The sequence below is a fragment of the Pan paniscus genome, chromosome 1, assembly GCF_029289425.2.
Source record: "Pan paniscus chromosome 1, NHGRI_mPanPan1-v2.0_pri, whole genome shotgun sequence".
Taxonomy (NCBI): domain Eukaryota; kingdom Metazoa; phylum Chordata; class Mammalia; order Primates; family Hominidae; genus Pan; species Pan paniscus.
In genome coordinates this window covers 45,133,041-45,159,758 of record NC_073249.2, presented here as the reverse complement: position 1 = coordinate 45,159,758, position 26,718 = coordinate 45,133,041, and the positions used below count along the sequence as shown (strand labels likewise).

Sequence of the window (26,718 nt, the reverse complement as noted above, 5' to 3'; positions counted from 1 at the left end):
TGGCCAGGGAGCCTTTGCAACATCACCACTTCCACTTCCTCACATTTGGAAGTGAATTTGAGTTTTCAAAGTGATTTTCATCCATTTTCTCATTTGTCTTTCTTGAAAGTTCCATAAGATGGTGGTTAATATACCCATTTTCCAGATGAGGGAACTGAGACTCAAGAATTTAATGACTTGTCCAAATCTTCATGCAGCTAGCAAGGAGCATGTTGCTAGGGGCAGGAGTTGAGGATGACATGCCACCTTCTCTCCTCGGTCTCAGTAACGAGGTGAGGCTCGGGATGAGGAGGGGGACATGGCGTGGCCCCAGTTCCCTGGCAGCAGCAGGGTCTGAGGCTTGGCTGCCTGCCTGACCCTGTCGTGCCTGTCTTCAAGAATAAATAAGAGATCATGCAGTTACACAGCTCTGCTCCTTAAAGGACATTCTGCTATTGCATTTTCATTTACATTTCTCAGCTACTACCCCCTTTTTACAAATCCCAACCTGGCTTGATCTGGTAGGGGATGGAGCAGGCACCAGCTGGCATCATCTCTTGAGAGGAGGAGGCAGCCCTTGTCGGTGGATGCAGTGATGCCCAGTGGCACTCTGTGGTCTCACATTCCACCTCCTCCCCAAGCCCTTGCCACTGGCTCTGGCTCAGATGGAGCCAAAGATAAAGGCTCAGCCCCCCGGAAAGTGACGAGTTCTCCAATATGCATCCCCCTACCCCAGCCTCTGATGCAGGCCCTCCCCCAGAGCCTAGAGCCTACATCTGGTCACAACTCTCCCGGGTTCACAAAGGACATCATCCTGGGGATGAGACAAAATCCAAAATAGAGTCAAATCTTAAAAATGACCTCCCCCGTACTAGCCCTTAGAAATGGGAATAGGTGTCCAGAATTCAGCTTCAGCCATGAAAGCCAAGCTGATGCAAGATCAGGAATTAGAGGAAGCTTGCTTTCTCATCTCTCCTTCTCGCTTTTTCTTGAGCCATCCCTCTCTCGGACAACATGCAGAAGCCCAGCTGAGCCTGCCAGTCTCCCGGGCGCACCTCTTCTCTTCCACTACCCACCCCACAAAATTTACCAGGTTTCTTGACTCTTGTTCCCCACAGTAAGATTCCAAATTGAGAAGCACTGGTAAAGCCCTTCACACAGAGTGTCAATACCTGATAACCACAAAACGCCTGCCAAGAGAAATAAACCAAAGGGATGGAGGCAGAATGAGAACTGGGGTGGTCTCATACCTCCCACCAAATTATACAACTTCTTGTAAAGCAGCAATATAGCGCATTGTGTAGTAATCAAGAAAGGCTGGGAATTCATTCTCTTCTCCTGCTGTCCTGTCCTTTGTATGAGTCAAACCAAGGGAAGGTGACAGGGCCTGAAGCATCTGATACTGCCGTTATACAGAACCTTGGGGCAAACCCTGATCTGGGGTCACCTGAACTGAAATGATGATGCTGGTGTTGGCAGCATACCCTTACTTCCCCAGCTCCTGGGGGTGGAGGCCAAAAAGTGCAGGCTGAGGCACAGGGGAGGAAGGAGCATATGTTTTACACCCAGCCTACCTCCCAGCCCCCATTCCCCTTTCCTGCCAACCCCACAAGCTGCCAACCCCACAACCCCACAAGCACCACAAGGGCAGACACCGAGTAGGAGACACACACCACATATACAAACCATTCATTTTATTTCCTGTATTGGTTTTATACAAACTTGCAAGATACAAATGCAGAACTCACTGGGATTCTTCAGTACCTAAATCTAAAAAGAATGCTGCTGAAAGGGGGAAGCAAACTCTCACCTGTTTCAGTCAGGCCATCCCTCCTCCTGGGGAGGGGGCTCATTGGCTAGAAAGATGCTAAGGGGATGCTACAGCTGTTTGTCCCCTGACAGAGATTCCATCTATCTAACCTTCACCCTTCTTCTAAGGCCACTTTTATACTAAATAAAGACACTGAGATAATAAATTTCCTTGTACAGTTTATTGTCTAATACTAGCAAATCAAATTGGCCCCAATATGTGCATAAATAGATATACGTGTGTGTGTGTGTGTGTATATATATATATATATATAATGTGTGTGTATATATTTTTTCTTAGTTTTAAGAGCTGCCAGGTAGAGGGTGCCTAAAGGGGAAAGGAATTGGTTCCCTCTTGCCGTAGCCAGCCCTGCCCAAGAACATGCCTCTACCAAAGGCCGGAGAGCAAGTGTGCCACTTGTGCCCTTAGAAAATCTTCAAAGTGACAGTAGCAGTATTTGACTGCAGCCTCTTGGTTATTGATCATGGAGGTAATGTGCTCATTGAGAAGGCCCTGGATGAATAATCAGAGCTTCCCCAGGTGGGTCACTTAGCTCTGGACCCCCATCTGGGCCCTGTTCATTCAGAGCAGGATGTTCTAGGCTGGCGACAGGGTGTCAGTAAATGCCCCAGGTGGGAGGCCAGGCTTTGAACGCTGGCCAGGAGCTCTGCTCTAGATTCCCAAGCCCTTGATTTCAGACCTAGACAAAGACTTCCATCCTGCCCAAATCCTTGCAAGGCCAGAGACCCTTTGCCCACTTTGATGGTTGACAAAGGCTAAGCAGTTTGGAAGGCTGAGCTGGCTTAGTTCGGTGCCCCAGTGGCAGCCTGCTGGGGTAAAGTCCCGGGGGTTTCTTGGGTGAGGTTGAGATGCCACCTTGTCTGTAGGACCCTCCTTGGCCCAGAGGCTGATTTCACAGTCTGGATACCAGACTGAGGTACCATGCCTTTGGTACAGCCCCCAGAGAGAAAGGTTGCAGAGGGGGGATGTCATAAATGTGACCCAGGCCAGAGAGGGATCAAGTGAAAAGGAGTGTGACAAGCCCAAGGAACTTGTATGTGTCTGTGCTACAGGGCCAGGGATGGCCCAGAGGATCCCAAGCCGCCTCCTCTGGGCTTCACACCGTCTCGTAGACTGACATCCTTAGTGCTGTTTGGCATAGGCTGCCGTTATGCTGTCCGCTCTTTCCAGCAGGCTGATGAAGAGGGGTAGTCTAGCAGCCCATCTGGGGTGCATGCCTGCATGGGTCTCCTTTGTGCATACAACTGCAAACAGTTCCTTCCAGAGGATTCACGCCTGACAACCGCAGAAGGTCATCAGGAGCAGACAATGTAATAAAATCCTTAGGCCAGGACTTCCGAGGGAATGCCCTGCCCCCGGCAAGATGCTTTCTGGGTGAGCTCTGGGGACCAGCCCTTTCGTGACTGGGGAATAGGATGGAAGGAAGCCACTGTGGCAGAGGGAAGGGCACAGGGTTGGGACCTAAAGGCAGTTACCCCATCTCCTCACCTCATTTGCCAATTCCATTCAGACATTGCACAATTTGAAAATAGATTTGCTTTTTTTAAACAAAAGCATTAAATAGATGTCTTAAAATAAGTCTTTCCTCTCCCCTTCTTTGGATCAAAAAGGCAAGGGGTATGGCCTTGATATGCTAGGAATGATGTGGAAAATAAGGGAGAGAAAAACAGGCCTGGGCAGGAACTGTAGGAAAAGATCAGACATCCAAACAAATATATTACATATATAGATCTATAATATGTATAATCTCCATAAAACATATATTAAGGCATGTAAAGCAACATAAAGAGCCAGCTTTATGAAATAAGAGGTGAGAGAGAGGTGGCAGAGGCGCAGACATTATTTCTTGGTATTTTACATGTACTTCTAAAAAATATTACTTTAAAAAAAAAAAAAAAGAGACGGACAAAGTGGCAGGCATGGAAGGCCCTGAAAAATCTGTTTCCTGTGGAGGGAGAAAGGCTTGGGAGAAAGAGAGAGAGAGGAGATGACCTGGGAGCCAATCCCACCTGCCAGTCCGCAGGGGACAAAGGGCAGGTTTGGGGTGCTTGAACTGTGAAGATGGGAAATACAGCCAAGGGTCACGTTTAAAAAACCTGCTAGAAGTGAAGAACGGTGGAATCCTCCCAGGCTGTAATCCCTCAGAAACACGAGAATATCCTAAGCACCTAGAACAGTGCCTGGTACATAAAAGGTGCTCGATAAATATTTGTTGAGTAAATTGTCATCTTTACTTGCATATGAACCAGTAACTGTCCCAGCCATGAAGGAGTGGAGAGGAATTAGTAGGTGTTCTTGGGACCGCTGGAAGTCAGGCTGAAGCCTCTGAGTGGCAACTCTAGCAGAGAGGCCGAGGGGCCACGGTGTCTTCAGCTTCCCTCCTTCCTCCTCTCTGGCTACATTCGTCTCCAGGTGGGTGGAGCTGAGGAGGAATGCGTTTGCTTTTCTCTGTCTCCCCCACTGCCCTCCCGGGGCAGGTGGATCATGAGAGCGCCTAGCCTCAGCCAGTCCTCGTCTGGGATGCCTGGGATAGGGGGATAGGCCTCCCAGATTAAGGCCTCATCCCCCCTCCTCAAGGCATACTCTCAGCTGGCCCACTGCACATTCCAGGGGGAACAGGGCAAGAAATATAATGGAACTGGGTAGGTAAGGCCCCAAGGCTGACCACACCCTACATAAGACAAGTCCTTCTCTCTGCCCCTTACCCCAGGATGGGGAGGCAGACACCAGGCGCAGACCTACTAACAGCCATCTCCCAGGCAGTCGCTACTCAACCCCCTTCACCCAGATCCCCACACCAAGCATCTCCACTGAGGCTGCATGTGCTCCACTGGTGGGTCCTCCTAGGGATGAGGTGGGAGGAGCAGAGGAGACAGTCTGGCACTGCACTGGGCACTAACCTAAGGCTCCACCGGGGGAAAACAATCTGATATCCCCTTTCCATCTCCCACCTTCCTGCTTGACTTGCCAATGTGTCCTGCTGCTTCCCCCTCCTTCCACTCTGAGGATCTCTCTCTCTCTCTCTTTCTCTCTCTTTCTGTCTCTCTCTCTCTCTGCTACCCTTCCCAACCTGCCCTCAGACACTGCACAGACCTGCTGTTCTCTAGCCACAGCCAGCACTGTTCCCTCTGGGAGCCAATGGCCTCTCCCCATCTCTCATCACCTTGTCTTTGGCTCAAGCAGGGTGGTCAGTCTCCACTGGACCCCAGCGAGCACCCATAAGCAAAGCACTGGGTTTGTGTCAAAGCCCTGGGTCCAGCTGAGGCAGCAGGGTGGGGCTGAGGAGGATAGGGATGATGACAAGTGCTGTCCTTGGTGTCAGGCTGGCTCCAGAGGCAGTGTCCATCTCCTCTTCACCTCTAGTCCTCACATAAGATAGCCACAGGTGTGTTCTCCACCACGGCATGTCCCCCATCAGGGAATGTTCCACTGGAGTCACTACAACCCCAGCCAGGGCAAGGCTGAGGCTCCCTGTGACTTGGACATTAATGAGGATGGTGCTCCCCACTGTCATCTCAGGCCCTGGCCCAGGACCACGGTGTGAGTAGTGATGGCTCCAGGGCTAGGCATGGTGGGTGTGTGGACACTGAGGTATCCACGGTCCTCTCGGCAGCAGCCCATGGCCCCAGCCTGGCTCCCTGCGGCATTCCCATGGGAGTGCAGGGGCAGGGGGCCAGGGTGGGGAGCCAGGACCTCAGGTGGGCAGAGGACGGCTTCAGAATGTGGCTCTGTGGAGCTTCACAGCATTGGCCTCAGCCAGGGCTTGCACTGGAGAAAAAAGAAATGGAGTGAGAAGAGTGCTGCACAGAGGAGCAAGGACTCCAGCCAACCTTCCCAGGAAAAAGATGCCTCATCCTGCAAAAACCCGGCAGAAACCCACTCCGGTCCCTCAGTCCTGAGAGGGGAACAAAGGAAAGGAAGTCAGTGTTCTTTTCTACTTGACTGAGAGTGAGCGGCTGTGGGCTAGGGGCAAGGGAAGGGTTCACAGCCTTTGGCCGTAGTTGTCAATGTTATTTTAATTTACAGTAAGATCTGGGAGTGGAGAAACAGCTTCTGAGAGCTTCTGAAGATTCTGCATCTGTGTATCTCAACAGATGGAAAGCTTGTCAGCAGACAGGAGGCACAGGGGTGGGGTGTCAGGGAAGAGCCTTCCCTGAGCGCAGACAGGTGAGGTCTCGGCTCCATTCCCTGCCTGCTTCTGGAGAAGCAAAGGCCATTGGCATCACAACATCCAAAAAGCGGCCCTGCCAGCTGGCTCCAGCCTAGCACTGCGTGGGGAAGCTGGATGGACGGATGGATGGATGAATGGATGGATAGTGGGGAGGAGCAGCACAGGGCACTGGGGTAGGGGAGAAGCAATACCAAAATGAGAGGGCATAGATGGCTCAATGGGGGTGAAGGAAGGGGCCCCACTCCCGAGGTGGATGAAATACAGTAGAAAAGTGCTTACGTCAGAGCTCAGACCCGCATGGTATAGCTGCTGTCGGCGCCCCGTGGGGATTCAGACGACAGGGGGTTTGCTGGAGGAGCCGGGGAAGCAGGGGAGGTGGGAGGGCTTGGGGTGGCACATTGCACTGGAAACAGAAATGAACAGGGAGGTGAATGGGGGTGGGTGGGGGAGGAGGGTGGGCACCCAGAGCAAGCGAGGCCCTCCCCAGGCAGGGAGTGAGGCAGGGAGGCAAGCGAAGAGAGAGCACTGAGCTTGGAGCTTGCTCAAGCTAGGCCAAGCTGTCCTCATTCCCAGGGCATCGTGTAGGAGAGTGTGAGGCCCCAGAGGAGACCTGGCCGAATCTAGGCTCTGCTGAGAACCAGTGTGACTGTGGGTAAGGCCAGGCCCTCTCTGGGCAAAGGGCTCCCCTCCCATCCACACAATGGGGAGATTCACACACCTCTCCACTACTGTGCAGACAGAACCAGGGAGTGGTACTTTATATACGGCAGTGTCACTAATGATAATGATTAATAGTGCAGTAAAATCACACTAATCCAAACCATCTGGCCCCATTTAATGAACAGAAGTGAAGTGACCACCATGTTAATCAATGCCATAAAAACAGAGATTTCTGATCAACTTAAAGCGAGTTCTGTCAACTTGGCACAGTCAAGGGCTCGGAAACAAGTTCCCTGCTAACACTTGAGACCCCCTTTTCATCAGTCCAGTAAAGGCAAACTTCGGTCCACCCCTGAGCAAATCGAGACAAGCCTGAAATGATGTTTGAATTAATGAGATTTTACTCTATTATCATTATTATTCCATGTTAAGAATAGCAAAGTGGAAGGACAATGAGAAGGGGAGACTTACTACTGGGGACAAGCTCTATGCAGTCTGCAGACCCTTATGCATCGTCACTGTAGCCGCGAGGCAGGAGGATGGCAGAGACAACATCCTCACTCAGGCTCAGAAACGAACCAGACCTCAGCCAGTGCCACACTGCATTTCCACCGAGAGAGGGGACCCAAAATTGAACTTCCCAGTCCCTCGTCCCCCACCCTACCCTGGACTTCATCACCTTCCCTGCCGTCTGTGCAAGAGAAAGAGCCAAGGTGGCTACTGTCATTACATATCTAATACACCTACATGTGCATAGAACACATGTAGTTCTCGCATGGATGTGAAGTTTTCTGCCTATACACAATACAAAGTTTGTGCATGGGATCTGGCAAGTCCATATCATTACACTCATCGCACACAGCTCGCATAAGCGTATTTGTGTACTTCCAAGCCTGTGCCCTTCCACATGACCCAACACTTGTAACTTCATGTGCAAATACACTCACAAACACTTTCAAACACACATTCGTGTGCATAGCCACATCACTGACCCAACGCTTAGTCATCTAGCAGTCTCAACTTCTAAAACAGCCAAGAAACCAAAAACGAAGCAAAAGATATCTCCAGGAAGCCAACATAGAGGTTACAGCCCACAGGCCATGCAGTGAGGCTCTCAGAATTTACTCATATGGACCCCCTGGAGTCCAGTTACTCTTATTTATACGCAATTCTAAAAGGTGTTGACTCGCTGGGTTTCTAGCCCAGGGGAGATTAGAAACAGGAAAATTCAAAGAGACAGAGGAATTGGGAGGCCCACTGACATCTGTAAGAAAGCACGACTGAGGAGAAAAAATATTTTGTAAAAAGCAGACATAACAGCTTTAAAAGAGTGACAGTTTGGGAACATTTAGCATAGCTACAAACAGATCTATGTCCATTGTGGCCCTAAGGGCATTCCTTTAACAGAGATCGGCAAAATAAAGATATTTATAATGATAATACATGAGCAAGAAGAGGTCATATGTAAACAGAACTTTGTTAAGAAGGCAGAAAAATACTAAATATATATTAGAAATATATCCATCAAAATAGTTAAGATTTGCATATGCTGCAGATGTGAATCATACAGATGTGATATTATAATGTGTACAATCACAAGTACCACATGCGTGCAGAAATGATCAGTCACACATACTCACATTCATGACACTGTACTTTCTCCCAGCCTGTGCACACAGACAGAAGTTCACAGTATTGCAATATATACACTGTACACAACATATACACAAATATGCTTTATCATTTCCCATACTGTGGAAAAGCCAATCACACATAAATACATGCATTCATAAACACCACCTCCACCAATGTATTGTACACTCACATACATGTACATTTATGCTCCAACACCTTACCATATACAACCTGGATTCATAAATAACAGGTCTCCACACAACATCCTTAGACATTTTACACAGACATAATACACATTCCTACATTTGTACTCAAACCTTTCCTCCACTCTCAGACTGCATACTTGAATACACACAAATAAATGCATGTATCTACAAACATGACCAGATCCAGACACTGCACAAGACATTCGTGCCACATGTACGAACTCAAAAAATGCCACGACTTCCACATATTACATACCTGAGTCTGCACGCACCGGGTGGATTTGTAAGCATAACAGCATTCCTCACTGATTACTCTGTCCATGCCACACACTACACGCGGGCACTGAACTCTACTCGCTGCACCCGCTGCACGCTGTGCTCGTGACCTGTGCCCAGCACTGCCACACACACAGTATCCTGGGTGTGAACCTGTGCCCGCACAGTGCATGCCCAGGACCAGCCTTGCTGTGCCTGGCAGAGCTGTAGCTCTGGGGAGCTGGGCCACAGGCCAGGGGCAGTGGGAACAGTGGGCTGAGTCTGAGGTCTGGCCCTGCCACAGCCATTTTTTAAATAGTTGGGGTTTTGGCAAAAGCAAGGTGACCGTTTGGTTTCACCACACAGACCCTGACATGTAAGCCCATGTGTATCAAGACGGAAATCGGATAGGCCGGGTGGGTTTTGTTTTCATGGGACCTTTGGCTGAGGAACTATAGTAGAGAGCGCCAGGGGCTGGGGCTGGGGCTGAGCAAGGTTTTTAAACCAGCCTTGTCTCTCTAACCCCTTGAAACAGGAAGTTGCCTTTTGCCCAGAGCATGTGGAATCTGATCTTTGGAAGGTTCAAGTTCATTTTGCAGCTAAACTGTAGGGAGGTTCAACAGAGGCCTGCTTCCTTGTGGCCAAACTGGTTTTGCTGCCTTTTGGCTGCAGGATGGGGCTCTCTGAAGCTATCCCTTCTCTTCCCCTCAACTCCAGCCTAAAGACAGCTTCTCCCTGAAATACCTCCAAGGCTCTCCCTGGACACCCATTCTAAAGTCCATTACACCCTAACTGGCAGAAGGTTCTTCATTAAGGCTTACTTAAATCCTCTTTTCTGTAGCTAAAATCTGGTTTCTGAAAATATCCATATTTAAAATAATTAGCAAAACGACAAATGGTTTCTATTTCTACTTCATCTATTGCTATTTCAACGACTACTACCAGCAACACAGCGCTACTGCTACTGTCACCACTACTACGGCATGCGAGCATGTATTGAGCACTTACTGAATGCCAGGCACTGTGCTAGGTGTTTGGCACACATTGTTTCCAATCCTCATACCACCAGCACTGGAGGCAGGAATTTTGATTTGAATTTCACAGATGAGGACATGGAGCCTCAGAGCACCAGAATTTGAACCTCCTCAATCACCAACATGAAATGCCATCCCTTCCACTATGTTCTGAGCCACGGTTCTAACCTGCTCATGGCCTGGTTCTTGCCTGGGCTACTGGAATGGTGGCCTGCACACCTGCTCTCGCTTCTCTGCCAGTGTCATCTCCAACCATGGCTCCCCCTTCTGAGTCATTCCTCTTAACTGTGGCCTTCAAAGCTCTTACTCTCACTCTACCTCTCTATCCTAAGCACCTTTATCTTGATGAAGGGAACAGTCTCCCAGGCTCCTTGATTTACCCACTGTCTCTCCTCTCCCTTTAACCCTCCCATTCATACAGAATCTCTTTCATTCTTAAAAGCTCAACTACATTTTCATCTATTCTGGGATGATATCTCAGGCTGAGTAGAAGCTGACCCTGTTGATCTCAACCCTATCAGCATCTAGTCAGGACCTGGTAGCCTTTGTATCAGCGTGAAGTCAGTTCCTCATAGTTATCTTTTCTTAGCAGAAAAGTGAGTTGGATCAGTAGCCAAGGTGGTAATTGCATCACTCTCAACTCTTTGGTTGCCCTCACTATCTTTTCTTGGCTTCTTCCTATTTGCATGCAGCAAAAGCAGGAAATGAAAGGATACTCTGGAATACCTGGCCCTCTCCCTGCAACTGAGAAATATTTTTATCTTTCTCAGTCAAACTCAGCTGTCATCTTTTCTCTGTGCCTTTCCCTGACCTGCCCAAGCAGAATGGCTCCCCATGCTCTGCATGGCCTCTGGCCATTACTCCCTAAGGTGGCTGTAAGGATCATCCCGGCTCTGAGCTCCTGGATGCAGCAACTCTGGCCCCTTTGCACCTCCCTGAGCCTAGCACAGTACCTGGTGCTCAACAGATGCTCGTCTCAACCTCGAGGAGCATCTCCTCAGCCTTGTATCTCTTTGCTACTGCCCCCCTTGTAGCAGTGCCGCGCTTCCTCCCTTAAACCTGGTCAGCTGGTTTCCCTGGCAGGGTGGAGCGAGGCCCAGCCCCTCTCACCAGACAGCATGCGGCCCCTGCGGGAGGCCTCGGTCGCCAGGGCGCAGGAGATTTCAATCCGCTTCTCCTGCTCCTGCAGCTGGCTCTCTGAGTCCTGGGGCACGTCCACAGAGTCCCCCTCGCCGATGGGCACCACGTTCTGCATACTGAAGAGGCACAGACACACAGAAATGGAGGGAGGGACAGGATGGTCCAAGTGGCTTGAGGGGGCCTGCGGACTGAGGTTGGCAGGGAGGGCCAGGGCCCCGTGAATGTGCAGTCTCTGGTTCCCAGCAAGGCTGTCCCTAGGAGTGAGTGGGACCCTGGCAAAACACAGGTTGGGACCCCTACCCTCAATGTTCTCAAATGAATTAAAAGGTTCAAGTGAGCATTTAGGGCAGCCTTGAAGGGGAAAGGAAGTCACCAGAGGGCGAGCCTTCAGTTTTGTCTCGATGGTGTGGTGTGCACGAGCCTGGCAGGTCTTAGTAGCACCTGACAGCAGCATCCTTGCCTCTGCCGGTAGCTGGGCCCTGTCTGCTGCCTGGAGTCACCACCTCGATGTGCTCTCCCCTGGGGAGGCTCTGTGCCCCCAACGACTTCTAGTGGCCCAGGTGTCCTAGGTGCCAGGGTGAGCAGAGGAAGTAGAGGCTCACCCAGGCTGGTTACCTGGATTTGGCAATGAGTGTCTTGATCCTCTCCACCTTCTTCTGCTTCTCCTTCAACTCCTCAGGGCTCAGGGGAGTGTCAGGCTCCAGGTCAATGTACCGTTCAGGGATGAGGACTTTGTCTGGAGTGGAGAGCTATGGAGGGGCTGGGGTCACCACCTCTGTCCCTTCCCAGAGTCTCCCACTACAGCCCTTCCTGGCTCCACTCACCTCCTTATTGATGTCCACGTCATAATGCTGGGGCTCTAGCTCCATTTTGCGAAGCCGGGCAATTTCCTCCCGGGGTGTCTCGTAGGCATGCCCGCCAGGCTCCTCTGCCCGCAGGGCTGCCTCCAGGTTGGAGATGTCTACCTCGTGGATGCTGCGGTGGCGGCGCACCTAGGGGACAGCAGCATCGTGATTGCACCATGGCTACCCATGCCTCCAGGCAGCTCTAGCTATGCCCTGTCCTCGCTTTCCCTTCCCAGCTCGCCTGATCTAGCTGCCACCCCACTGCTCCCACCACACCCCACTGCAGAACTATCTTCCTTCCTTTCTGCTGGCCCAAAGCCTGCCCACCTGCTAGGCCCCAGGGGCAACATCTCATCATCTCTTGTCAGTTCTTGCTGTTCCCCATCCTGCTCTACCCTGTATTCACATTCTGTGCTACATATTTTGGGCAGCTGAATTAGTGTGACTTGTATTGATTTATTCTTTTTATTTTTTAAGAAACAGGGTCTTGCTGTCACTCTAGCTGGAGTACAGTCACAGAATCATAGCTCACTGCAGTCTCCAACTCCTGGCCTCGAGTCCTCCCATCCCAGCCTCCTCCCAAGTAGCTGGGACTATAGGTGCATCCACCATGCCCAGCTACTTGTTAAACATGTTTTTATAGAGATAGGGTCTTGCTTTGTTGTCAGGCTGGTCTCAGACTCCTGGTCTCAAACAATCTTCCCACCTTGGCCTCCCAAAGTGCTGGGATTACATGCATGAGGAGCCAACCACACCCGGCTAACTTCCAGTGATTTCATATTATAGAAGTTCTAATCCATCAACTAGAATGTAAGCTGTTGAGGACAGGACTTATGAGTCATAATTTTTCCATAGTTCTAAAATTTAATGGAAAGAAAATTTAAGTGATGTCTTGGGCTACATCCAGCTCTGTACTTAATAGCGGTGTAGCCCAGGAATCCTTTAATTTCTCTTGACTTTATTTCCCCATCTGCAAAATAGGGATAATAATTCCTAACCCAATGTTGTTAAAAGGATTAAATGAAATAACATGAAAGGGATTTGTGGATTATACTGTGCCATGCAATGGTGAGCTATTATGATTATCTTCATCGCAGCCAGCCCAGTGCTAGGCACAGAGGAGATGCTCCAGAAATGGGTGTAAGTGACAGCTATTTCTGTGTGGTGAATTCTGTACTATTCTCTATTAAGTGAATTTTGTATAATTCATTTCAACAAACATAATTAAGGCATTCCTTTTTGTGAGTTATTTTCTTTAAACAAGAAAAAGTCAACACTTGAAGGACTCTTCTGCCGGTGGGGGAGAGGACTCTCCAGCTCTCCCAGGTGCCCAGCTTGGGTTCTTTCCCCTCTCCTTCCTCTCAAACCCCCCAGGCCCAAGCTGGCCATGCCCTGGGAGTGGGCAGTGTTGGCAGATGCCAGGCTCACGCCTGTGGGTAGCTGGGAAGGCATTACCACTTTGTAGGCTGGCCGGGGACTGGGGTCGGGGGCCGGGCTGGCCGGGAGCTGCAGGCTCCTCCGCTTCTCCTTCATGGAGCCACTCTGGTGCCGCCGCATTCGGTCAATCTGCTCCTCCACGCTCATCTTGACCTTCCCCTCGCCAGGAAACACAGCACTCTTGGGGCGTTCCTGCTGCCATGGGAAAACAGGGCTCTGACAAGTGCCTTATCCCCCACCCAGCTTTTCCACCCTGAACCCTTAACATTTACCTTCTACAGGAAGTCTGCCTATAGTGGACTGAAGAGTGGTCCCCAAAAGATATGTCCAAGTCCCAACCCCAGGTATCTGAGAGTGTAATCTTATTTAGAAATATGAGATCACCCTGAATTAGAGTGGGCCCTAAATCCAATGGTGTGTCCTCATAAGAGACAGAAAAGAAGATGACATACAGAGTAGAGGTGACATGAAGAGGGAGGCAGAGATCGGAGTGGTTCATTTACTCAGAAAGGAATGCCAAGGATTGCCAGCAATAACCAGCAGTTAGGAGAGAAACCTAGAACAGATTCTCCCTCAGGACCTCCAGAAGGAGCCAACCCTGCCACCACCTGGATTTTAGACTTGTGGCCTCCACATCCATAAGAGCATACACTTCTACTGTTTTAAGCCACCCTGTGTGTGGTGATTTGTCACAGCAGTCCTAGGAAACTAACACAGATTTTGGTACTGGGAAGGGGGTGCTGCTATAACACATACCTAAAAATGTGGTAGAGACTTTGTAATTGGCTAACGGGTAGAGGTTGGGAAAATTTCAAGGTGTGTAATAGAGAAAGCCTAGTAGATTTCCTTGAAGAGATGACTGGCAGAAATATGAACTTTAAAGATGATCTGATGAGGGCTCAGAGGAAGTGAACAGCATAGAAAAGAAAGCTTCTATTGCCCTAGAGAATACAGTTATGCCTCGGTATCCCAGGGGACTGGTCCTAGGATCCTGATGGATACCAAAATTCATGAATGCTCAAATCCCTGCTATAAAATGGCAAAGATGTGCATATTACCTACACGTATCCTCCAGCATACTTTAAATCACCTTTAGATTACTTATAATACCTAATACAATGTAAATGCTATGTAAACAGTTGTTATCCTGTATTGTTGGGGTTTTTTTCTTTTTTCTTTATTCTTTTTTTTTCTGAGATGGGGTCTTGCTCTGTCACTCCAGCTGGAGTGCAGTGGTGCAATCATAGCTCACCACAGCCTTGAACTCCTAGGTTCAAGCAATCTTCCTGCATCAGCCTTCCAAGTAGCTGGGACTACAGACACATGCCACTGCACCTGGCAAATTTTTTAATTATTATTATTTGTAGAGATGAGGTCTTGCTTTGTTGCTCAAGCTGTTTTTGAACTCTTAGCTTCCAGTAATCCTCTTGTCCCAAAGTGCTGGGATTATAGGTGTGAGCCACCACGCCTGGCCTGTATTGCTTTTTATTATTTTATTTTTACTGTTGTTTTGTTTTTTAGTATTTTTCCCCTGAATATTTGTGATCTGTGGTGGCTGAATCCATGGATGTGGAACCCGGAGATATGGAGGGCCCATTGTATATATATCATGAATGGAATGCTGGTAGAAATATGAATGTTAAAGATGCTTCTGGTAAGGTCTCAGAAGGAAATGAGAAACGTGTTATTAGAAAGGGAAGAAAGGCCATCTTTATTATCAAGTGGCAGAAGTGTGGATATATTGTTTTCTACTGTTGAGTGGAAACAGAACTTGAAGGCTGTGATGAACTTAGATATTTAGCTGAGGAGATTTCCAAGCAAAGTGTTGAAGGTGTGGCCTGGTTTCTCTTTGTACTTACAGGAAAATGATAGAGAAGATAAATTGAGAAAAGAACCGTTAAGCCAAGAGAAACCAGCACTTTTTTATTTGGGAGGTTCTCAGCCTACCTAGTTTACAAAGGATGCTTAAGTTAAGAAACTCATTGTAGGAAAAGTGTGCCCTAGAGAGAGGGTCAAGGATGTAACCGGACAACATTTTGCTAAAGAAATTAGGTATGTCTCATGAACCCAATCGACCATCCCAGAAGAAGCCAGAAATAGAGATGGAGTTATCTAGAATGGATACCCTTGAAATACAAAGGGGGTCTACAAAGTTTTTGAGACTGTTATACATACAGAAACACTGCTAGCTTGTACAGATAAGATGAAATGGAAAATGAAAATAACTATGGGACCTCTGGGATTCTACAGGCAGGAAATAGGCTAATAGAGCTACTTAACTACAAACACATGCTAACCTTCAAGGAAAAGCAAGAATGACTCAGAGCAAAGCCATGGATGCAGAGGCAGGGTCCAAAGAGGCAGGCCTAGAGGCAGGGGCTGATGGAGTCTCTGTGGACCCAGAGGGCAGGGGAGTGAGCCACAGAGGCTTATTCTCAGGCCTTGAAACCTAATGGAATTTTCCCTGCTGGATTTCAAGCTTGCTTGGAATGGTGACCCCTTTGTTCCTTCCAATTTCTCCTTGTTGGGACAGGAATGACTTACTTTTTAAAATTTTTATTTTTTTAAATTTATTTTTTAAATAGAGATAGGGTCTCACTATGTTGCCCACACTGGTCTCAAACTTCTGGGCTCAAATGGTCCTCCTGCCTCAGCCTCCCAAAGTGCTGGGATTATAGGTGTAAGCCACCACCCCTGGCCAGGAGTGACTTACTTATGCTTGTCCTCCACCATTGTATTTTGAAAGCAGATTAATTTATTCTTTCTTTTTTTTTTCTTTTTCTTTTTTTTTTTTGTCTAGCTCTGTTGTCCAGGCTAAAGTGCAGTGGCATGACCACAGTTCACTGCAGCCTCCACCTCCAGGGCTCAGACAATCTTCCAGCCTAAGCCTCCTGGAGGAGGCTAGGATATAGGTATGCACCACCACACCTGGCTAATTTTTTTTTTTTTTTTGAGATGGAGTCTCACTCTGTCACCCAGGCTGGAACGCAGGGGTGTGATCTCAGCTGACTGCCACCTCTGCCTCCCAGGTTCAAGTGATTCTCCTGCCTCAGTCTCCTGAGTAGCTAAGATTACAGGGATGTGCCACCATGCCCAGCTAACTTTTGTGCTTTTTGTAGAGACATGGTTTCACCATGATCCACCAGCCTCGGCCTCCCAAAGTGTTGGGATTACAGGCATGAGCCACCGCACCCAGCCCATCTGGCTAATTTTTAATTTTTTTGTAGAGGCAGGGTCTCACTATGTTGTCCAGACTGGTCTCAAATTCCTGGGCTCAAGTGATCCTCCTGCTTTGACCTCCCAAAGTGCTGGGACTACAGGCGTGAACCACTGCACCTGGCCAATTAATTTGTTTTCTAGTTTAAAAATGGAGAGATTTTGCCCCAAAATGGATCATACCTAGAGTTTCATGCATACCAGATGGAGACAATTTAGATGATGAGATTTGGGACTTTTGAGCTGATGATATTTCAATGACATTTTAGACTTAGGATACAGTCATGGGCTGAGACTTTTGGGAATGTTGGTGTTAGGTGAATGTATTTTGCAAGTGAAATGGGCATGAAATTTGGGTATCACAGGGTGGACTGAAGTTGTTGAATAGTACCCCCAAAAAGAGGTGTCCAAGTCCTAGCCCCCAATACCTGTGACTGCAAACTTATCTGGCAATAGGTCTCTGCAGATGTAATTAAGAATCTCAAGATGAGATAATCCTGGATGAGGATGGGCCCTAAATTAAATGATGGGTATCCTTACATGGGGCAGGAAAGAAGACACACAGAAAATGAGGTGATGTGAAGATGGAGGCAGAGATTTGGTTGATGCATCTACAACCCAAGGAATGCCAAGAGTTACCAGGAACCACCATAAGCCAGGAGAAAGGCATGAAACAGATTGTGTCTCAGTGTCTCCAAAGGAACCAACCCTGCTGGCACCTTGATTTTGGACTTCTAGCCTCCACAACTGTGACAGAATAAGTTTCTATTGTTTTAAGCCTCCTGGTTTGTGGTAATTTGTTAACTCCTGGCAGCCCTAGGAAATTCACACTGCCTTGGATCAGCACATTTGATTCTGAACACTGACTTTTGCTGCTTTCCCTGCTTTGTATTTCATCAATGCACATTATGATAATTTTGTAAAATATTCTTTTATATTTTTTATGCATATGTGATGGTTAATACTGAGCATCAATTTGACTGGATTGAAGGATACAAAGTATTGATCCTGGGTGTGTCTGTGAAGGTGTTGCCAAAACAGATGAGCATTTCAGTCAGTGGAATGGGGAAGGCAGATCCACCCTTAATCTGGTGGGCACAATCTAATCAGCTGCCAGTGAATATAAAGCAGGCAGAAAAATGTGAAAAGGAGAGACTGGCCTAGCCTCCCAGCCTACATCTTTCTCCTGTGCTGGATGCTTCCTGCCCTCGAACATCGAACTGAGGTTCTTCAGTTTTGGGACTTGGACTGGCTCTCCTTGCTCCTCAGCTTGCAGGCAGCCTATTGTGGGACCTTGGGATCATGTAAGTTAATACTTAATAAACTCCCCTGTGTGTGTATATATATATACATATATATATCTAATAGCAGATATATATCTGCTATTAGTTCTGTCCCTCTAGAGAATCCTAACTAATACAGATTTTGGTATTAAGGATGAACCCTAACTAATACAGATTTTGGTATTAAGGATGGAGTTCTTTCATTGGTTTTGGGGTTTCTGGAGTTGGCTGCTTAATATGATTAGACCCAAAAATGCTAAGGACTCTACTTCTAATAGTATGGAGAACACTGATAGTCCTTGGCATGAACTGTTTAGAGAGTTATGCAAAATAAATGCATTTGACACTCTTGATTCACGGTTCATTGAGAGGCAAGGAGTTTAGTGACTACATAATACCTTTGACCATATGTGGAGAACCAAGGAACATAATGAAGCTGGTTGGTTGCTCCTAAGTTCAGTAGACAGTGATGAAAGAAAATGATGAACTCAGGGATTCTACCTCCCAGCTTCAGAAGCAGATACTGAGCCTCAAGTATGCTAAGACTGTCCTGAGTTAGAGTCTTATCTCCTGTAGAGAAAGAGCTGAAATTGTGTAAAAACAGACACAAGCTCTTATCATGTGAATGGCTGACCTGCAATGAAAAATGCATGCACAGCCTTGCCAGGTGTCTACTGTTAAAGTGAGGGCATTGATTGGAAAAGAATGGGACTCTGAAACTTAGAATGGGGACATGTAGGAGGACCCTGATGAAGCTGGGGACATGTAGGAGGACCCTGATGAAGCTGGGGACATTGAGTTTGTAAACTCTTATGAACCTTTTTTTGCCAGAAGGAACAGCTTCTCCATTCCCAATAGTGGCAACATCCCCTCCCCGACCCATGCTGCCATCAGCCTTTCCACCTTTGTCTGAGAAGGTAAACCCTGTGCTGCCAGAGGCAACGGTCAAGGCCTCCCCTGAAGCAGTTGCCAGGCAAGATAATGTTGATTCTCTTTGAGAGGCACCCCCAACACCTCTGTTTGCTTCTAGACCTATAACTGGACTAAAGTCCCAGCAGGCCCCTAGAGGTGAGGTTGAGAGTGTGACCCATGAGGAGGTATGCTACATTCGAACTGTTTGAGTTCTCTGATTTATATAAACAGAAATCTGGAGAACAGGCATGGGAATGGATATTAAGAGTGTGGGATAATGGTGGAAGGAACATAGTGTTGGATCAGGCTGAATTTATTGATTTGGACCCACTAAGTAGGGACTCTGCATTTAATGTTGCAGCTCAGGGAGTTAAAAAAGGTTCTAATAGTTTATTTGCTTGGTTAGCTGAAATATGGATAAAAGATGGCCCACTGTGAGCAAGATGGAAATGCCTGATCTCCCTTGGTTTAATGTAGAGGAAGGGATCCAAAGGCTCAGGGAGACTGGAATGGTGGAGTGGATTAGTCACTTTAGACCTACTCATTCCATCTGGGAGGGTCCAGAAGATATACCCTTGACCAAGGCATTGTGAAACAGATTTGTGAGGGCAGCACTTGCATCTTTGAAGAGCCCTGTAATTGTTCTTCTCTGCATGTCAGATCTAATGGTGGGAACTGCAGTCACTCAACTAAAAAATTTAAATACAATGGGAATAATTGGATCCCGAGGTGGCAGGGTCCAAGTGGTGGCACTCAACCATCAAAGGCAAGGTGGGTGTAGCTACTGTAATGTACAGCAGAGGCAAAATGGCAATCAGAATAGTCTGACTTATGTAGAGCTCTGTCATTGGCTAATTAATCCTGGTATTCCTAGAAGTGAAATTGGTAGGAAGCCTACTGCATTCCTACTTAATTTATACAAGCAGAAAGCTTCCAAGTCAAATGGGCAAAAGACTAATTTGAATTATAAAAACAGAGAATCACAGCCTCTCAGTCAATTTCCATTCTTGAGCCAGTTTACAGATGCATAGCCCCTTGAATGAAGGGGAGGCTGGGTCCTCTTGAGGAAGGACCCCACTACATTACCAACAATTTATGCAGTGAATCTTTCTTCCATCCTTCTCCAAGGAGACCTCTGGCCTTTTACCAGGGTGACTGTGCATTGGGGAAAGGGAAGTGATTAGACATTTCAAGGACTACTAGACACTGTCTCTGAGCTGATGTTGATTCCAGGGGACCCAAAACGTTATTGTGGTCCTCCAGTTAAAGTAGGAGCTTATGGAGGTCAGGTAATTAATGGAGTTTTAGCTCAGGTACAACTTATAGTGGGTCCAGTGGGTTCCCAGACTCATCCTGTGGTCATTTCCCCAGTGCCAGAATGCATAATTGGCATAGATATACTTAGCAGCTGGAAGAACCCCCACATTGGCTCCCTGACTGGTAGGGTGAGGGCTATGATGGTGGGAAAGGCCAAATAGAAGCCATTAGAGCTGACTCTATCTAGAAAAATAGTAAATCAAAAACAATATCACATCCCTGGAGGGATTGCGGAGATTAGTGCCACAATCAAGGACTTGAAAGATGCAGGGGTGATGATTCCACCACATCCCCATTCAACTCTCCCATTTGGCCTGTGCAGAAGACTCATGGATCTTGGAGAATGACAATGGATTATTGTGAGCTTAACCAAGTGGTGACTCCAATTGCAGCTGCCTGTACCAGATGTGGTTTCACTGCTTAAGCAAATTAACACATCTCCTGATACCTGGTATGCAGCCATTGACAAGGCAAATGCTCTTTTTTCCATTCCTGTCCATAAGGCCCACCAGAAGCAATTTGCCTTCAGCTGGCAAGGCCAGCAATATACCTTTACTGTCCTACCTCAGGGGTGTATCAACTCTCCAGCTTTGTGTGATAATCTTATTCAGAAAGACCTTGATCACTTTTTGCTTCCACAAGATATCACACTGGTTCATTACATTGATGACCTTATGCTGATTGGATCCAGTGAGCAAAAAGTAGCAAACACACTGGACTTATTGACAAGACATTTGCATGCCAGAGGATGGGAAATAAATCCGACTAAAATTCAGGGATCTTCTACCTCAGTAAAATTTCCAGGGGTACAGTGGTATGGGGCCTGTTGAGATATTCCTTCTAAGGCGAAGGATATGTTGCTGCATTTGGCCCCTCCTACAACCAAGAAAGAGGCACAGTCTAGTAGGCCTATTTGGAATTTGGAAGCAACATATTCCTCATTTGGTGTGTTGCTCTGGCCCATTTATCAAGTGACCTGAAAGGCTGCCAATTTTGAGTGGGGTCCAGAATGGGAAAAGGCTCTGCAACAGGTCCAGGCTGCTGTGCAAGCTGCTGTGCCAATTGGGCCATATGACCCAGCAGATCCAATGGTGCTTGAGGTGTCAGTGACAGATCGGGATGCTGTTTGGAGCCTTTGGCAGGCCCCCATAGGTGAATCACAGCAGAAGCCCCTAGGATTTTGGAGCAAGGCCCTGCCATCTTCTGCAGCTAACTACTCTCCTTTTGAGAGATACCTGTTGGTCTGTTACTGGGCTTTGGTGGAAACTGAACGTTTGACTATGGGTCACCAAGTCACCATGCGAACTGAACTGCCTATCATGAACAGGGTGCTTTCTGACCCATCTAGCCATAAAGTGGGGGGTGCACAGCAGCATTCCATCATCAAATGGAAGTGGTATATATGTGATCAGGCTCGAGCAGGTCCTGAAGGCACAAGTAAGTTACATGAGGAAGTGGCTCAAATGCCCATGGCCTCCACTCCTGCCACCATGCCTTCTCTCCCCTACCCTGCACTGATGGACTCATGGGGAGTTCCCTATGATCAGTTGACAGAGGAAGAGAAGACTGAGGCCTGGTTCACAGATGGTTCTGCAAGATATGCAGGCACCACCCGAAAGTAGACAGCTGCAGCACTACAGCCCCTTTCTAGGACATCCCTGAAGGATAGCAGTGAAGGGAAATCTTCCCAGTGGGCAGAACTTCAAGCAGTGCACCTGGCTGTGCACTTTGCATGGAAGGAGAAATGGCCAGATGTGCGATTATATATTGATTCATGGGCTGTAGCCAATGGTTTGGCTGGATGGTCAGGGACTTTGAAGAAGTATGATTGGAAAATTGGTGACAAAGAAATTTGGGGAAGAGGTATGTGGATGGAACTCTGTGAATGGTCAAAAACCATGAAGATATTTGTATCCTATGTGAGTGCTCACCAAAGGGTGACCTCAGCAGAGAAGGATTTTAATAATCAAGTGGATAGGATGACCCATTCTGTGGACACCACTCAGCCTCTTTTCCCAGCCACCCAATGGGTCCATGAAAAAAGTGGCCATGGTGGCAGGGATGGGGGTTACACATGGACTCAGCAACATAGACTTCCACTCACCAAGGCTGCCCTGGCTATGGCCACTGCTGAGTGCCCAATTTGCCAGCAGCAGAAACCAACATTGAGCCCTTGATATGGCACGATTCCTTGGGGTGAACAACCAGCTACCTGGTGGCAGGTTGATTATATTGGACTTCTTCCATCATGGAAAGGGCAGAGGTTTGTCCTCACTGGAATAGACACTCACTCCAGATATGGGTTTGCCTATCCTGTATGCAATGCTTCTGCCAAGACAACCATCCATGGACTCACGGAATGCCTTATCCACCGTCATGGTATTCCACACAGCATTGCCTCTGACCAAGCACTCACTTTGCAGCTAAAAAAAAAGTGTGGCAGTGGGCTCATGCTCATGGAATTCACTGGTCTTACTATGTTATCCATCATCCTGAAGCAGCTGGATTGATAAAACGGTGGAATGGCCTTTTGAAGTCACAATTACAACACCAACTAGGTGACAATACTTTGCAGGGCTGGTGCAAAGTTCTTCAGAAGGCCATGTATGTTCTGAATCAGCATCCAATATATGGTACTTTTTCTCCCATAGCCAGGATTTATGGGTCCAGGAATCAAGGGGTGGAAGTGGAAGTGGCACCACTCACCATCACCCCTAGTGATCCACTAACAAAATTTTTGCTTCCTTTTCCCATGACATTATGTTCTGCTGGCCTACGGGACTTCGTTCCAGAGGGAGGAACGCTGCTACCAGGAAACACAACGATTCCATTAAACTAGAAGTTAAGATTGCCACCTGGACACTTTAGATTCCTCCTACCTTTAAATCAACAGGCTAAGAAAGGAGTTATAGTGTTGGCTAGGGTGATTGACCTGGACTATCAAGATGAAATCAGTCTACCACTCCACAATGGAAATAAGGAGGAATATGCATGGAATACAGGAGATCCATTAGGGCATATCTTAGTATTAAGAGATCCTGTGATTAAGGTCAATGGGAAACTACAACAGCTTAATCCAGGCAGGACTACAAATGGCCCAGACCCCTCAGGAATGAAGGTTTGGTCACTCCACCAGGAAAAACACCACGACCTGCTGAGGTGCTTGCTGAAGGCAAAGTGAATACAGAATGGATAGCAAAAGAAAGTAGTCATCAATACCAGCTATGACCACGTGACCAGCTGCAGAAGCAGGGACTGTAATGGTCATGAGTATTTCCTCCTTCTTTTGCTAAAAATATGTTTGTGCATGTATACACTTGTGCTAAGGAAATATCTTTATTTCATTTCCTTTTCCTTTATCATATGACATAGGATTTATTGACCTCACATCAGCATTGAAGTATTGTTAACTTTATGTAATAGTATTTGGGTTGGGGATTGGTGCATTTCCTGTTGTACAAAGGATAGTCGTATTATGTTAGGTGTAATTATGACCTTATTATTGTCTTTATTTGAAGATTATGTATGATCTCAGGAGATGTGTATGGGTTCAAGTTGACAAGGGGTGGACTTGTGATGATTAATATTGAGTGTCAACTTGGCTGGATTGAAGGATACAAAGTATTGATCCTGGGTGTGTCTGTGAGGGTGTTACCAAAACAGATTAACATGCTGGGGAAGGCAGAGCTACCCTTAATCTGGTGGGCCCAATCTAATCAGCTGCCAGTGAATATAAAGCAGGCAGAAAAACATGAAAAGGAGAGACTGGCCTAGCCTCCCAGCCTACATTTTTCTTCCGTGCTGGATGCTTCCTGCCCTCAAACATCGGACTCCAAGTTCTTCAGTTTTGGAACTCACACTGGCTCTTCTTGCTCCTCAGCTTGTAGACAGCCTATTGTGGGACCTTGTCAGCATGTAAGTTAATACTTACTAAACTCCCCTTTACATATATATATTATATATCTTATTAGTTCTGTCCCTCTAGAGAACCCTGACTAATGCAGCATAGCTTCCTCATCCCCTGACACATCTCCCTGCAGGAGAGCTCCTCCTCCAGTGGGGCTCTTGCCCCTCCTCTCACGTGTTCCACCTTCCTCTCCAGCCCTGAGTTTCTTGAACAGCAGAGGGAGATGAGTAGGTACACAGGCCCCTGGGCTCGCAGCCCAGCTCAGGCCTGCATGAGCTTGCAGAGGTACCCACCTGGGAGGAGAGTCCATTGGTGAGCCCACTGGCATTCCTTCTTACCACTGCTGATGGGGTCACCTCATCATCAGTGGGCGATTTTGTCCGAGGGGGCACAACGCCAACTGCAGAAAGACAGAGTAGCCAGTGGGCCTCATGGAGAGCAGGAAGGCAGGAAGCCTCCTTCTCAGAGACAATCTCAGCCCCACTCTCCACCGAGATTAAAAAGCCCAGGGTGTGGCACCAGGTTTTGGGTGTGAATGAGCACCCAGGGCTCCTCCCTGAGCATCCTTGCCTTACTTCTAGGGGAAGATGGGACAGAAAGTACCTTTGTTGAGAGCTGCCTGCTTCTCTGCCTCTACCTCTTGCCTGGTGGGCACAAGGCTGATGTCTCTGGGGGTGTCCAGGGGCAATGTCTGGTGGGGGTCTTTCTTGCTTTGTTCATAGTTTGCCTTGGGCTGGGGAGAAAGGGTGAGAAGATGGTTGATGTTAGTATGGCTGTCAGGAACTTGGCCCCCAGTGATGTTTCTTTGTTTTTTAATGGTTGAAGCTCAAACCCTTGCAGATACAGGGAACAAGGAAATTCTATGTGTGCCACCTGGGAGGTGGACAGGGATGCACTGGAGCCTCCCATTCGTGCACTTTAAGACTGGTCAATGATGGGCCATCTTGAGGAATGAGAGCTCATGGCCCCTAGGAGGCCCCTCAACCTGACCATTTGTCTTGGCTGGCACTAAGAACCACAGACTTGCTGTGAGCCAGAGTCAAGGAACGGCCGGTGGGGGGTCTCTGAGGATCCTGTAGGGAATCCTACCCAAGACATGAGCAAACAGAACCAGGCGGGCCTTGGTACCAGGATTCTAGGGAAATGAAAGGGGCACTTAGTGTGTTGTGTGGGCTCACAAAAACATGAGACTAGAAGAGACCTCAGCCATCATCTGAGCCACTGCTCCCATGGTACAGTTGAAGAATCTAAGCCTCAGTGAGAAGAATACAAAAAGAAGACCAGGCTAAAGGTCAGAAGCTCCAGTTCTAGCCCAACTAGAGAACAGAGGTCCCCTTTCTTCACCTGTCACATACGGGTAACATTACCTGCTCTGCCCATCTCACCAGGCAAACCCTCAAGGGTTATGCAAATTATACATAGCTAAACCTAGATGAGCATATGAGTTTTCCAATTTTAGGCACAGGACTCTTTCTACTCACCACACAACCTCTTCCAAACCTAACTGCATATCTCCTGGATCTTGGCTAGGGATGCAGGTGAGAGAATGAGCCAGAACAGGAGAGAAAAGGGCCTGTATCCTTATACTCCAGGGACTCATGAAACCCAACGAGGATACAACACAAAGTGGAGGCAGAGAGACAGCATGGGTGGAGTGGGGCCTGGGATGGGCACACGAAGGGATCGGAATGGCACTGCTGAGAGTATCACTCAGTCCCCATTGGCTGGTCATGTTGGTAGGGAGTGGGGCTTAATACCAGCACCCACAAACACTGGCTGCCCATGAGCCTGGGGTTGGAGCAGTAACTCATGTCCCCATCACCTACAGAAAGCAAAAAGGCACAGAAAGATGGCCTGTATGATGGCTTCAACTATCCTTTCCTTATCCCAGAGTCCAGCTGGGCAGGGGTGCCGTAGAAACCGACCTTTGGGAAAATTAATGGGGAAAATGACTCCAGGGCCCTGCCTTGTCCCCTGGCCTGGCCCTTTGCCCATTGTCCCCTGCCCCACCCTCCAGGACCCAAGGGTGATGGGTACCTGCCCCCTGGCTGTCTCGCCACTGCGGTGCCAGGAAGGGGAGCTGGGGTAGGGCCAGAAGCGGCTCTCGCTAGGGAGTGGAGGGACGGCTGGAGGAGACTCCAGGGGGACGTAGGCTTTGGGGAGGGGAGGCCGAGGCGGGCCAGGTTCCTGAGGCAGACAGAAGCCAGAGCATTAGGAGGAACAAGAGCAGCCACTGTGAGAGCAGGAGAAAAGAGCGTTAGCAGGAGGCAGACAACATTGCTGGAGACCTGGGTGGGCCCCTGGGACCACTGCACTCCCACCCATGGCCTGAAGAGAGTGCCAGCTCTGAAGCTAACTCTCTGCCTGACCTTCAAGGCCTTCCTTGACCCAGCCTCTACCTGTCCACCACTCCCCACTGCTCCCCAAGTTTTCCCCAAAGCTCTCTCATTGCCTCACCCCCATGCCAGGCAGCTCCTCTCCCACCCTTTTGCTTCCACCCACTCTCCTGCCTAGAATGCCTTTCCCTTGTTCCTCTCCCTGTCTTGCTGCTCTGTGGCCTGGTTTAGGCCCCACTGTCTGTTGGAACATCAGGGCGTTTACAGTCTGAACCATGTGGCTTAATGTTGAGACATATGCTGTCATGTTCCTATGAATTGGTCTTGGTCCATAGGATGCTGGGCTCCCTGAGTGAAGCCTTTGAGCACATGTGCGTATCTTTATTTTATTTTTCTTTTTTCTTTTATTATTATTATTTTTTTGAGATGGAGTCTGGCTCTGTCACCCAGGCTGAAGTGCAGTGGCGCAATCTCGGCTCACTGCAAGCTCCGCCTCATGGGTTCACGCCATTCTCCTGGCTCAGCCTCCGGAGTAGCTGGGACTACAGGCACCA

At 48.2% G+C, this 26,718-nt stretch overlaps 1 protein-coding gene across 25 annotated transcripts in view; it reads right to left on the bottom strand.

Annotated features, from left to right (window-relative positions):
- Window positions 1-3,525: 3,525 nt before the first annotated feature.
- PLEKHA6 (pleckstrin homology domain containing A6) overlaps window positions 3,526-26,718 on the bottom strand; it is a 157,823-nt gene continuing 134,630 nt past the window's right edge. For 15 of the 25 annotated variants that reach the window (XM_008976578.6, XM_057301558.2, XM_057301562.2 and 12 more), the window contains 9 exons: window positions 25,866-26,015; window positions 24,432-24,561; window positions 24,122-24,228; window positions 13,212-13,388; window positions 11,736-11,903; window positions 11,527-11,660; window positions 10,882-11,027; window positions 6,261-6,384; window positions 5,439-5,578 (listed from right to left, as the gene is read on the bottom strand). In XM_008976578.6, the coding sequence (XP_008974826.2) occupies window positions 6,269-6,384; window positions 10,882-11,027; window positions 11,527-11,660; window positions 11,736-11,903; window positions 13,212-13,388; window positions 24,122-24,228; window positions 24,432-24,561; window positions 25,866-26,015 (1,128 nt within the window). In that variant the 3' untranslated portion in view covers window positions 5,439-5,578; window positions 6,261-6,268. Of the gene's footprint in view, window positions 5,579-6,260; window positions 6,385-10,881; window positions 11,028-11,526; window positions 11,661-11,735; window positions 11,904-13,211; window positions 13,389-24,121; window positions 24,229-24,431; window positions 24,562-25,865; window positions 26,016-26,718 lie in introns of all 25 variants that reach the window. The other 10 variants (XM_063597740.1, XM_008976582.6, XM_057301579.1 and 7 more) reach the window with 5 other exon arrangements.